We start from the raw sequence: 12852 nt of genomic DNA, 5'->3' as shown, positions 1-12852 counted from the left end.
AAAGTCAGACAGCTGGCATCCCCATCCTGGCTTTGCTACTTATTAGCCATGTGGCAAATGATCTCCCTGAGCCTGTTGCCTCATTTTAAAATAGGAATAATAGCACCTATCTCTCAACACCCCTAAGATAAATAAGATGAGATGCATTTGTCTATGGACAAATATTAGCTACTACTATGACAAATATCGAAAGCACAAAGAAATGTACGCCAATGTGTTCAGTGTCGGCCTTGTCTATTTAACCTCCCCGCCTGAATGGTGATATTAAAGGGTTGATCCAAACACATAATAATGTGGTGGATGGTAATTGGGGCTCACCACATCAAAATGCACTTAAAGAACAGGTGGGAAAAAGAAAACAAAGTCGATTGCAAAGCTTCCTGGGCTCTGCTTTGACCTGAGTTTGACCGGTTTTCACGGCCTTCCTTAAAGGGCAGGGACTGTCCACTCAGGGTTACAGAATCTAGGCACACTTTCACAGGCTCGCTCCCTGCTCTTGCATAACTTCGGCGGTCAAAATGGGCACCTTCCTGAAATTGAAGCTTGTCGTTTTTTGAATGGGGTCCAAAAGAGGTGCTGCAGTCCCCAGATATCCAAAAGTGTCACCAAGCACTCCCAGGGAGCCAGCCTTTGAATATTAATCACAGCACCTTAACACCTTTGATTTTTTTTTTTTTTTTTTTTTTTTTGACCTAAGCTTCCAAGGTCTGTGACAGAAGCTGCCTTCGGTGGGACTTTGAGAGTTGAGCTGAGCTCGATGCAAATATTCAAATCTAAGAGTTCTTAGGTTACTAAAGGAGCCATTATCATCACTTAAAGCCAAGCAGAGGGAGATGACAAACAAGTGACTTAGCACTTCTCTCTCTCTCTCTCTCTCTCTCTCTCTCTCTCTCTCTCTCTCTCAGGCCAGAGTGAGGTAAACTCAGCGAGGTAACTTTAAACACACAGGCTCACAGGAAAACCCGTGCTGCCCGGACGCTCAGCACCGCAGCTCCCTGCGCCACTCCTGGAAAATAATGACTTGGGTAAGGAACGGTTAATAAGAAAATGTGTCTCGCTAACCGTGTACAGCACAACAAAGAGCTGGCAGCCCCTGAAGGAAAAGGGCTTGTGCGGCTGCCGTTCAAACTTGTCAGTCAACTCGTGCCAGCAGCCTCAGCGTCTGCCTCCCCAGCGCACCCTCATTACATGTGTCTGTCTGGCCTCATCTGTGCATGGGCTCCGAGCCGCTCCTGACAGTTCAGAATTCTCTTCCTTTCTCCCTGCTGCAAAGAGCGGATTTCTCTCCGCGTCTCTTCTGTCATCTCCAGCTTCTCTCCCCAAGGACGCGCCTTGATTTATGGTAGCTTTGGACTTCCTTCAGCGTCTGCCTGTCCTTGACTTCTAGAATGGAAGAAGCGGAGCTGGTGAAGGGAAGACTGCAGGCCATCACGGTAAGTCTGCGTGGAGTTTTAAGTCATTAAGGTGGTTGCTTAGACAAATGGCACCAGCACCGGCACTGGCACAGTTGCTAACTGTCCTTGTCTCCCAGGCCTTCCAAGTGGAGAAACAGAACTTTGTGGACTCTGGTCTGTTTCTCTTAACCCTTGTGACCCTCCATGACACTGGGGCTTCAGAACCTGAGATCAAGGGGAACGTTTCTGGAATTTACAGATGGTCTTTGCATTTTAAACGATGATCAAGAGTTGTTTGTTTGTTTGTTTGTTTGTTTAAGTAGTTTGTAAATTCTCCTCACCTTCTGTGGATATCTGAAGTTTAGGGTTTTTTTTTTTTCTTCAAATTCCTTCTATCAGACAAATGTTTTTATAGATACCCAACTGGAAAACTTTTCAAAGCAATGAATATAACCCCCAAAAGTTATTTTTTTTAAAGAGGTAGAAAAAGGAAGAAAATCTGAAACATTTTTATTCATTGTGTCAAAGTATATTCCAGAAAAACCTAACTGAATTAAAGCAAAGCTTGATATATATATATATATATATATATATATATATATATATATATATATATCACATACATATATATATTCACACAAAGTGTTAAACAGGAGAAAAGTAGCTAAGGTACGCATCAGAGTTATTCTCGGAGATCAGTTTTCCAGTACAGAAGTACAGACATAGCCCACATAAGGTCTCAATACAGGAATGCCATGCATGAGATGGATTTGGAAAATATTTCCCTAATTCTGGGAAGAAAAGTAGTGCACTTGATGTTTGTTCTGGGAAAGAATCAAAGCAAGAAATGAGTCGCTTTTCTTAAATGATACCATTCTTTCTCATTTGCTTCCAAACTGCTGTATGTGACGATAACCTGGAAGTTCCTGACCCGATCATCTATCATCATTAGCTGTAACTTTTGATAGCATTTTTGAGGAAAAGCAACTTGGCAAATCCACACCCCTGTGCATCACATTTTCTGACACTGAAATTAACTGTGAAAAAAGAAGTAACTACTTTCTGGAAAACTGATACTAAATCAAGGTGGATAGGAGGTTATTCAACTCTTTGCTCCTCAAATTCTCATAATTAATTAAGCAAATTTTTGTTGCACACACACACACACTAAGGGAATATGGCGGGGGTTTTCCCCCTACCCAGAAAGGATTAATAAAAACCTACTTTCTTCACCAGTACAAAGGGGCCAAGAGTCCACTAAGAAGCCTGGGCACCTTTCTAGAGAGAGTACTTTTTAATTTCTGAATTCTGATTACTGTATTTTTAATTTCATGTAAAAACCTTGGCCTGAATTTTTGTTTGTTTTGTTTTGTTGTTGAATCCGGCCACAGTCTCAGCTGTCCTCCTAGAAGGGACAGGAACTCCACTGTGCTCTGTTGTTCTTGGCATGGCCCTTTCACATTACAGCTGTTGGCTAAAGGTTACTTCACTGTGCCGTGGGAGTTGTTCAGAACTAGGTTCCATTTATCCCCACGGCTTTTATCTCCCGAATAACCAAATGAAACAGTGGACTTGGTGATGCACACAGACGCCTTCTTCTCTGCTACTGAACTGGGGAACATCTTATTTTAAGGTCTTGCTATGTGTGGTTTGCAGCTTAGAGGATTTAGTGAACTAGTGCATGGTCCAAGTAGATGGTAGCGGATAGTTACTCAGAAAGCCAAGGAATTTTCACTGAGGGTTCAGGTGCAATTAGATATAGAAGGTAGGTCAAAATGCCTTAAAAGGAATTGAGTAGGTAGGCAGGTTCCTGAATATAGAGATATTTTCACTATTAAAATTAATAAACTTTTTTAAATTATCCCACGAGCCCAAACATATCCCATTAGAGTTAATTAAGTCTTTGAGGCACAGTCACAAAATTTAGCTTGAAAGTAAAATTCTTGCTTAAAGCCTGTAGGGTAAAAACTGGCAAAAGTTTATAGGAATGAATTTCCATAAGCCTACACCTCACAGGGCTTGGTCACATTTGTCACCACCTAGAGGGGAAATGGAGTAGTTCCTCCGTGTCCATGGAAACAACACAACCACTCTCCTCCTGCACACCCTGGGAAATGCCAGCTTACTCCGCCCTGGCCTTGCCCAGGAAGCCAGCCCCGCTATTCTTTCTTCCTAGGAAAAGAAAACACACCGTACCCAGGGAACTTTCAAGGGTTATCTCATTTTTGAAAGGCATTAAAATTACAAAAACACGGAGATAATCTTTTAACTGCTCTCCTACACTGAAATCATTTTTTTACACATGTTGATGGCAGCAACAGATGTAATTCCCTAAGACACCACGACTCAACAACACAGAGACTTAACTGTAAAAGGACAAGGACAAAAAACATCGACACTGCAAGAGCTGTTTGATTTTTTTTTTTTATTAAATTATGATTCTCTAACTCCTGGCAATAAAATGAAATAAGCTGCAAATATTGTTCTTACTCCACAGGGTCTCAAGTAACTAAAAAGGTATTCTTTTTACTACAAATAATTGAAAAAAATTCATCTTCATATAATTTGGCTGAACCAAGTGACATTACGCTAAAACTATTGTAACCCTGTGGTGATACCATTTATTTCCCATACCAGTAAATTTTATTTTAAGATTATTCACAAATTTTCTCAACGATTTAAAGACAATGAGGGCCAAGTTATGAAAGGACTCAGAAAGGATTATTTTAAGGAGGGCACTAAAGTCTGGATGCTCCAAATTGACTCTTTTACTTAATCACCTTCACATTCTGCCTTCATTGCTCCACCCCTAAAGCAACTCCTCATTTGCTGAGTTGATGACCAAAGTACTCGTTAGTCAATGAGTTCCATTCCCAGCTGTAATTTGAAAACAGGACAACCTCACACTGACTAAATATTATACTTGGAACCTCAATAGTCTCTTGAGACTATTTTCATGCTAGTATGCATTTAACAAATAAATGATTTTCTATACAGACAAAGGGCTGATGAAATCGACGTTTACCCACTATGTAGCCCTGGATGGATGGCTTGGCACTCACCATGTAGACTAGGCTGACCTTGAACTCATAGAGATCTGCCTGCTTCGGCCTCCAAAGTGCTGCGGTTAAAGGCGCCAACACACCCAGCATGAAATTGCTATTTAGTGTTACTAGAAATGGTGATACCAAATTCTCCACTTTTTTGAGGGGGTGTGGAGAAACGCAGATCACACTGACACTGATCGCCACAGAGCTACTCTCTGGAAGTAAGCACAGTCCGTGGTGAAGAACAAAAGCCGAGTCCTGAGTGGGCTCCCAGAGAACAGAAAGATTCCCCCTTTAGAAAAGTAGCGCCAGTCAGTCCACCTCCCCTTCCACAGGAAACACGTTGCCATTTCTTCATTACTCTGGAAATGTTGGAAAATACAGCACTTAGTATGGAAGTACTCCAGTGGAAATGCTCCTACATCTTAACTATCTGGAGATTATAGACTTGTGAACGCAGGGCATTTCTGGGAAATGTCGTGATGAATTCTGAGAACTAATGTCAATTTGCAGAGAACGGACCCGATTAGGAGAAGAGGTGCGGTGGGTCAGCTGGCATGTTGCTTCTCACCGAAAGGCTTAGCTTTGATGGTTATGGATGTGCCTATCAGCTCGTTTGCTCACAGTTTTCCTCCACTTGTGATTGTACATTGAGTCTAATGCATTTAAGCGGAAAGGTTTATGAGGAAACTCTGGAAACATCTGGATGTGAGGATGGAAACGGGCTACAGTTGCGAGAGGAGTGGTTGGGGCGGGGGACTCCCAAAGAGGGTAACACCTGGGCGCAGGCCTGAAGGAGGTAGGCTCTGTCAAGTTAGACCCCAGTAGGAATCTGAAGCCAGAGCACCTGCCAAGGCCTCCCTCCCTTTGGCAAGGGGCCACCCAAAGTCCTGACATGGCAGTCTGAGCAACGGAGCCAGATCTGTGGGCCAAAGCTGCCCATGACGCAAAACAATAAGGCTCTCTCACATTTCCCTGGATCCACTCCCTATTTCTTTCCACTCCCAGTGAATATTTTCTTGACTTGTAAATACAGGAATTTGGGAGGCAAGAAGCTCTTGCATAAACCAGAAGAAAATTTTAACTTTCCCAATTTAAAAATAAAGCATATTAAAATCATAACGTAATACTAATTCTCCACACCTCTTTAGTTCACAGTCCCTGGGCTCTTTCCACTCATGTTGTGTTTCTGTCAATATTTGGGAATTGTCTAATGGTCAGCAAAGTAACTAATACCCAAAAGCAAGACCTCCTGTTGAAATGTGCAGGCTCCAGCATAGAACCAAAATGCAAGGACCCCATATTTGGGATTTCAAGGAAGTGACACCAAAGTACTAGAATCAGAGCTGACCTCTTCTGGGCATCCTGTCTCTTGTGACTTCACAGACCACATGCCCAAGAAACCATTCCTGTTTGTGTATTCCAGGCCCAGCATGTCCACACTGTTCATTTTACCTATGCAAATGAAACAGTGAATCACAGAGCAAGCCAATCTGGTTGTTGACTAACCGTATACCTCTTAATAGTGTCTGGGCCACTTGTATAGTCTTGTGTAGAGGTTTGAAGATTTGGTGTAGCCAGGCAGTGGTGGCGCACGCCTTTAATCCCAGCACTTGGGAGGCAGAAGCAGGCGGATTTCTGAGTTTGAGGCCAGCCTAGTGTATAGAATGAATTCCAGGACAGCCAGGGCTACAGAAAGAAACCCTGTCTTGCAAAACTGAAGAAAGAAGGAGGAGGAGGAGGAGGAGGAGGGGAGGAGAAGGGAGGTCATGGGACGAGGTATAATACTTTTGATAGCTCATTAAGGAAACTGGTTTTTGTTTGTTTGTTTGTTTGTTTGTTCTTTTTGAGAAGAGTTTTTTCCAATGTGCTACTAAATGATAAAGCTGCCCTGTTAGATCATCTGCTGACAGAATTCTTTGGACCTCACTGGATGGTCTAAAGAAAAATGTGATTCTTTAGAAAACTATGACTAAAACAAACTCTAGTCTGAATGTTTAAAGTCCAAACAAATATCGCGTATTTCAGTGCTAATATTGACACAGATTTCCACTTTCCCATCTCCAAGTCTCAAACCACACTCATGATAAGCGTTTCGAGTGGGACAAGAAAAATCCTTGGTGGACTCTTCACTGAACAACATCTTCTAAAAGAAAGGGTTTCCCTACCACCTGTATAGTCTTCTCCCACCTTCCTCTGTCTGCCAAGAGTAGAAGTGGGCAAAGACACTCTAGTGCCATCTCAGGCGCAGTTGGGACTGTTTTACAAAGGTCTGAAGGACTCAAAGTCAGTTCTCAAAAATATACACTGATCCAACCTCCATTACCCCTCCCCCCACCTCATACCCATTACAGTCATTTCTTTCTTGCCAGGACTGATCAAATCCAGGACACCTTTTCATCTTTCAGCTCCTCCAACAATGAACTCAACAGTAGCTGATAAATAATAATAATAATAATAATAATAATAATAATAATAATAATAATAGCAAATTACAATCAAGCTATGAAGTGGAGGGGCAATCTAATTTTGTTTTTTTTTTACTGAAGACCCAGCCAATTTTACCAGAGCCTCTTAATAATTCAGGGACTTGTGTTTGTTAACTGTCAATATTTGTAATGTCACTGTTCATTAGAATAAACAAGAAAAGTTAGAGGGGTAAAAGATCAGAATGCTAAAGTGTTAGAATGTGCTGTAAGGTTAGAAAAGGAGATTACGTTTGCAGAATCCAATAAAACCAGAGCGTTTTAGTTCGTTCTGTAAGTAGTAATAACAACCCAAAGCCCTACTGACAGGCTGACTTAGATGAAGGTTCAGGGGCTGAAAAGATGGCTCATCAGTTGAGACCACTGGCTGGTCTTCCAGAGAACTTGGGTTGGCTTGCCAGAATCAATATGGTGGCTCCCAACTGTCTTTAACTCCCTTTCCAAGGGGGCCCAGTGCTCTCTTCTAGCCCCTGAAGGCACTACACTCTTGGTACATAGACAATCACACAAGCAAAATACCCATAGACAATTTTTAAAGATACAAAATAAAGCGTAAATAACAATAAAATAAAAATCAGCTTATGTTATTTTTACAGTAAGAGGAATTAGGTGTGCCTAGACTATGTGCAGGAATCGTCATAGGACCGGGAAACCAGAGGTTTCCTTCCACACACTCTCATCCTCTTTATTCATGCGCAGTTGCTGCAAACCAGCACTTCCAATGTGGGGTGGCTCCGGACACTTTTCTCTGTGGAAACAACTCATTGGGTTTATTCCTTCTGTTCATCTACCTCGGTTCCAGCCACTGAGGCCACACAGTTTTACTTGATGATCTTTCACGTTTCCTGAAAACATCTTTTTAATAATAAAATTCCAGTCCACTCTTACTTCATCCTTGAAAACTTAGTACAGAACGTTATCTAGGTAGTTTCGTTTATGTTTGTTGGACTTAGTTTTAGTTTTCCATCTGTCTCCTTGAAGAGCACTGCTTAAAAAAAAAAAAAAAAAAAAAAACAAGAGTTGATTTCAAGAAGGCCGTTCACTTGGTAGATGCTTAATGATCAAGCCTGGGGAGTTCGTTTTAACCCCCAGTACCTGCATTACAAAAGCCCTGTTGTGGGAGGGTGTGTTTGTAAACCTAAGAAAGTAGAAAAAGGCAGATACTGGGGGCTCACTGACAAACCAGCCCTAAGCCAATGCGATGTCTTGTCTTAAAAGCCGGGGTATGATTGCACGTGCCAGCAAGATTCTGCTGAAGGGACCCTGATATAGCGGCCTCTTGTGAGGCTATGCCAGTGCCTGGCAAACACAGAAGTGGATGCTCACAGTCAGCTATTGGATGGAACACAGGGCCCCAATGGAGGAGCTAGAGAAAGTACCCAAGGAGTTGTAGGGGGCTGCAACCCTGTAGGTGCAACAACAATATGAACTAACCAGTACCCCCTAAGCTCCTGTCTCTAGCTGCATATGTAGCAGAAGATGGCCTAATCGGCCATCATTGGGAAGAGAGGTCCCTTGGTCTTATAAACTTCATATGACCCAGCACAGGGGAAGGCCAGGGCCAAGTAGTGGGAGTGGATGGGTATAGGGAACTTTCGGAATAGCATTTGAAATGTAAATAAAGAAAATAATAATAAATTAAAAAAAAAAAAAAAAAGTCCACCCCCCCCCAAAAAAAAAAAAAAGCCAGGGTATGTGGAATCTGAAGAATGATTCTCAAGGTCCTCTAGACTTCATATGCACATGCACACACACACACACACACACACACACACATGCACGCACACGTCAGTTTTATACTAATATTCTTTTCTGTTAATATTTCCACAAACTTTCAAAACACTGTGTTTGAATGATTTTTTTTTTTCATTGCTGTGATAAGATTCCTGAGAGGCCAACTTAAGGAAGAAAGATTACTACAGCTCAGAGGTTTAGGAGTGGAGTGTTGTGGCGCTTGGCTCCATGCGCTGGGGCAGAGAACTCTGATGGCCGAGAGGAAAGGACTGAGCTGAGAGGAAAGGACTAAGCCTTCAGGGGCACCACCCCCCAGCGGCATGCTTCCTCTAGCAGCAGTAGAGACCTGTGGGTGGCAATCCCGTTGGGGGTCAAATGACCTTTTCACAGGGCTCATCACAGACCATTGGAAAACACACATTATGACTCATAACAGTAGCAAAATTACAGTTATGAAGTAATAACAAAAATAATTTTATGACTGGGGGAGGTCACCCCAACATGAGGAACTGTGCTAAAGGATAGAAGGAGGAGGGTGGAGACCTTTGCTCTAGCTAGTCTCTTGTCTCCTGAAGCTCCCAGCACCTCCCACATCAGTGCTACCAGCTGAGGACTGAGCAGTCGCCACAGGAACCCCTGGGGAACATTTCATATTCACACCATAACAACCAGCCTACATTCCTATGATCCAGGTGCCTGGGTTCCTGGGTTTTCACATAGACATTATAGAAATAAACATGGTCCCAACCTCACAGAGATCTGAGGAAGATTAAATAAATTAATGTGTTTATATGTGTATGTGCATTAAGTGGTTCCTGACAGCAGTGTTAGCCTTTTTTTTTTCTTTTTTTCTTTCTTTCTTTTCTTTCCTTTCTCCTTTCTTCCTTTCCTTCTATTTTTTTTTTTTTTGAACTGCCATAATCCTCAATTATATTTGGATCTTGAAATAATTAAATCACACAGGGGAGAACTATTTGGGCTTGTTTTTGTTTTGTTGCAAGTGCTAAGGACGAAGCAAGACCTTTCACATACTAAGTAAAAGTAACATTAAGTAAGCTGTGTCCTCACCCTAAGTCTTTACAGGATCAAATCCTGCCTGCCGGACACTCCCATCTAAACACTGCATCCCGTGTTTCAATAAGACTCATTGTACAATGTGGCCAGGGGATAGTAAATAAGTTCATTAGTCTTCAAATACTCTTAATTCACCTTTATATCTCTTCCAAAAATTAGGATATGTGCCATTTTGTGTCTTTTGATATCTTTCACTTTGCCCAAGATTGCATCATTTTTACAATTGTGTTTATGTTTTTTCCCCCTCTGAAATGAAGCCCACCAGAAACTGAAACCAGGGTAGCTGTCCGAGGCCCCACTTCCTCTCAGGCATCAATTTCTCCATAGGTATTTGTATTAGTCATGGTCTGCTCTTTCTAGGATCAAGATCTCTCCCTTAAATTAAAAACATAAAAACAAAATATGAGTGGAACAGTCTCATTTCATCTGTCACCTTAATATATACATGTTACAATGTATATATCATCAGTAGTCCTACTACCTCTGTTATTTTGTTATCAGCATAACGCTATATACACACACACATACACACACACACACACACACACACACACACACACACACACACCGTTGTTCTGTGGTTCCCATCTGCATGGATCTGAATTTTTGCAGTATTTATACTATTAAACATGGTTGCTACCATTTTATCTTTATTTTTGGTTGTGTGAGGTCTTTGGGAATGATCCCCATTTAGAAAGTAAACTACTTAAACTGGTTTATTTTGCTTGATTCATAGCTTTCTTCTTCTCTTCATTGCTAACATGGTTTTTCATCGCATCAGGTATTTCTGTTACCTGGGTCTCGTGATCTGCCTTCCCTGTTTACTTATTTGTTCCTTTTTCAAGAATTCTTTTCCAATGCTAAAATCAGGGCCCTGCAGGCTGGGCAGGTGCTCCGCCCTTGCACTCTCCTCCACCGACCTGCAGAATTTTTGAAATAAGTTTTTCCAAGAATTCTTTAAGTCGACTTTCACTAAAATTTAGTAATCTTCACCACTGAGTCAGAATTCGTCTTTAAGAAACGAATTGTGTTTGCACCTGCCTAGTACTCTCAAGGCTATGGTTACTTAACACATCTTCTACCAGCTCAGCTCATTGGTGGATTTTAAATTCAAATAAGCAACTTCTACTGTTCTTCTTCTGATCCTGAGGGTAAAAATAAGAACAAATGGGTCATGATGTCACAAGCTACTCAGCTTCGAGGAGATTGAGTCTGAAAACATTTGACTAATCAAATGCCCCCATTGCTCTAACCTGCCCCTTCCAGTTTCTTCAGGAAGACACCACGAATGCGCTCTTTCTGTCCAAGTAGGATCTAGTACAATCAACAGGACGCCTCTCTCTTTGTTTACCTTCACCTAAATTTACCTTAGTGCTGTGGCCCAGGCTTCTCCCTTCCCTTTGTGAATGGAGCCCAGGACTGGAAATTCATATGATCTTCTTACTTATTAAGAAAAAGCTTATTAAGCCCATTGTTTTACTAGACTACCTAAGATAAACTCTTACTTGTCAAATGAAGTATCTGGACCGTGTGAGCAATAAATCTCGTGCAGCTTGCATTACCACAGCAAAGTTATTGTTGTGACTTCTTGCTTCTTGTAATCTGTTTATCTTCCAAGTGCTTCTTTTCCTCATGTGGTCCAATTCATCAAGTTTCATTATAAATATTATCTGCCTGGATCTAAAATTTCCTGATGCCTAAGAGCTTCGTAGGACCTTCCTCAGCCTTCCTTCTTGAAGGAACAGGGCACACCAAGACCAAGCTCTCAGCACAAAGACTTATTTGCCCCAGAGGGACAAAAGTCAAGGAATATGAGACAAGAGAGAGGGAAGAAATGGGGGGAGGGAGAGTGGAATAGGACATTCACCCATATGGACAAAGGACTGCCTCTAGATAGAGGAGACAGATGTGGACTACAGGCAAATGAAAGTTTATAAAGGAAAAAGGGGAAAATCCATGAGATTTGATTTTAGTTGGGCATGTAAATTAGGATAGCCAAAAGGGGCTTTTGAGGAAGTGGCCACAAAAAGGGGAGTAGAGCTTGGGGGCTAGCTTTAGGAATGTCATCTAATGGTTTAGGAAGAGGGAATTGGGGAGAAGGGTAAAAGACCAGGACTGTTGGCACCATGTTTGCGTGCTCTGGCCTGCGAGAGCCCTACAGTTAGTCTCATAAGAAAGTATCCCCGACATACTCTCATCCATCTCCCGAAGCTCCCTCCTTCATCTCCAGCTCAGGGTCTTTTCATCTCCCTCCATCTTTATTCCAAGCATCTAACATGGAACTTCTCCAAGTAGTCCCAGGGGCACTCCAACTGGATAGGAATCCCAAAGCCTTTTACCTTCTGGATATCTCATTTCTATGAATGAATCCGCTCCTCTCTGCAACCTAGCACTGTGTTCCACATGATCTTTGCCTCCCCCTTTTCCATGTGTCTCAGGATCCACTTATTCTGCTTCTTCCATCCAAGTGTTCACAGTCTTCTTGCAATAGTCCAGCCAGGTTTCCTTTCAACTTCTCCCCTATGACACAATGAGGCTATGTTCAACTTCTAAAAACAGGAGTTTAACTGTTCTTCTCTCTTGAAAACTCTTCATTGCCTGCTATCTCAAACATAAATAAGTTCCAGACCCCTTGTCATGATGACTCAGGAGTCTCCATTAGCAATCTGTTCTTGTTATTTATTCTTAGTTTATTACATGCTACTCTGTATATAGAAATTTAGATTTTTATATTTGCTGTTCCAACTAATGTCCAGTGTTCCCGTTTCAAACTCTGGCTTGCACTGAACTTTTGAATTGAGTGCCCTGTCTCCCCATTCTCTAGTCCCCAGCCACCACCCAGGCTGTCCCAGCCACCCAGGCTGTCCCAGAGTCCGTCCTAATCACATCAGCTAGAAGTTCTCCCAGTCTCTTTTCAACTTCATGGGACCTTCCTTTTGCCTAAGTAATGACTGTCACTATGGGTTTTTTAAACTGCAATTTCTTACAGAAGTTATTTTTCTTCTTTATGAGACTATGAGTCTTAGAAAAAGTCTCTCCTTCTGAATTAGCAAGTATGGTGTGTGTGTGTGTGTGTGTGTGTGTGTGTGTGTGTGTATGTTTGTGTGTGTGTGTGTG

The 12852-nt window shown here is 42.0% G+C and overlaps 1 protein-coding gene across 1 annotated transcript in view; it reads left to right on the top strand.

Annotated features, from left to right (window-relative positions):
* Positions 1-921: 921 nt before the first annotated feature.
* Palmd (palmdelphin) overlaps positions 922-12852 on the top strand; it is a 49844-nt gene continuing 37913 nt past the window's right edge. The window contains exon 1 of the mRNA XM_021196255.2: positions 922-1433. Within this exon, the coding sequence (XP_021051914.1) occupies positions 1389-1433 (45 nt within the window). The 5' untranslated portion in view covers positions 922-1388. The remainder of the gene's footprint in view (positions 1434-12852) is intronic.

Source organism: Mus pahari, chromosome 4 (assembly GCF_900095145.1).
Source record: "Mus pahari chromosome 4, PAHARI_EIJ_v1.1, whole genome shotgun sequence".
NCBI lineage: Eukaryota > Metazoa > Chordata > Mammalia > Rodentia > Muridae > Mus > Mus pahari.
The sequence above is the reverse complement of the archived record's forward strand: the minus strand, read 5'-3'. Positions and strand labels throughout refer to the sequence as shown.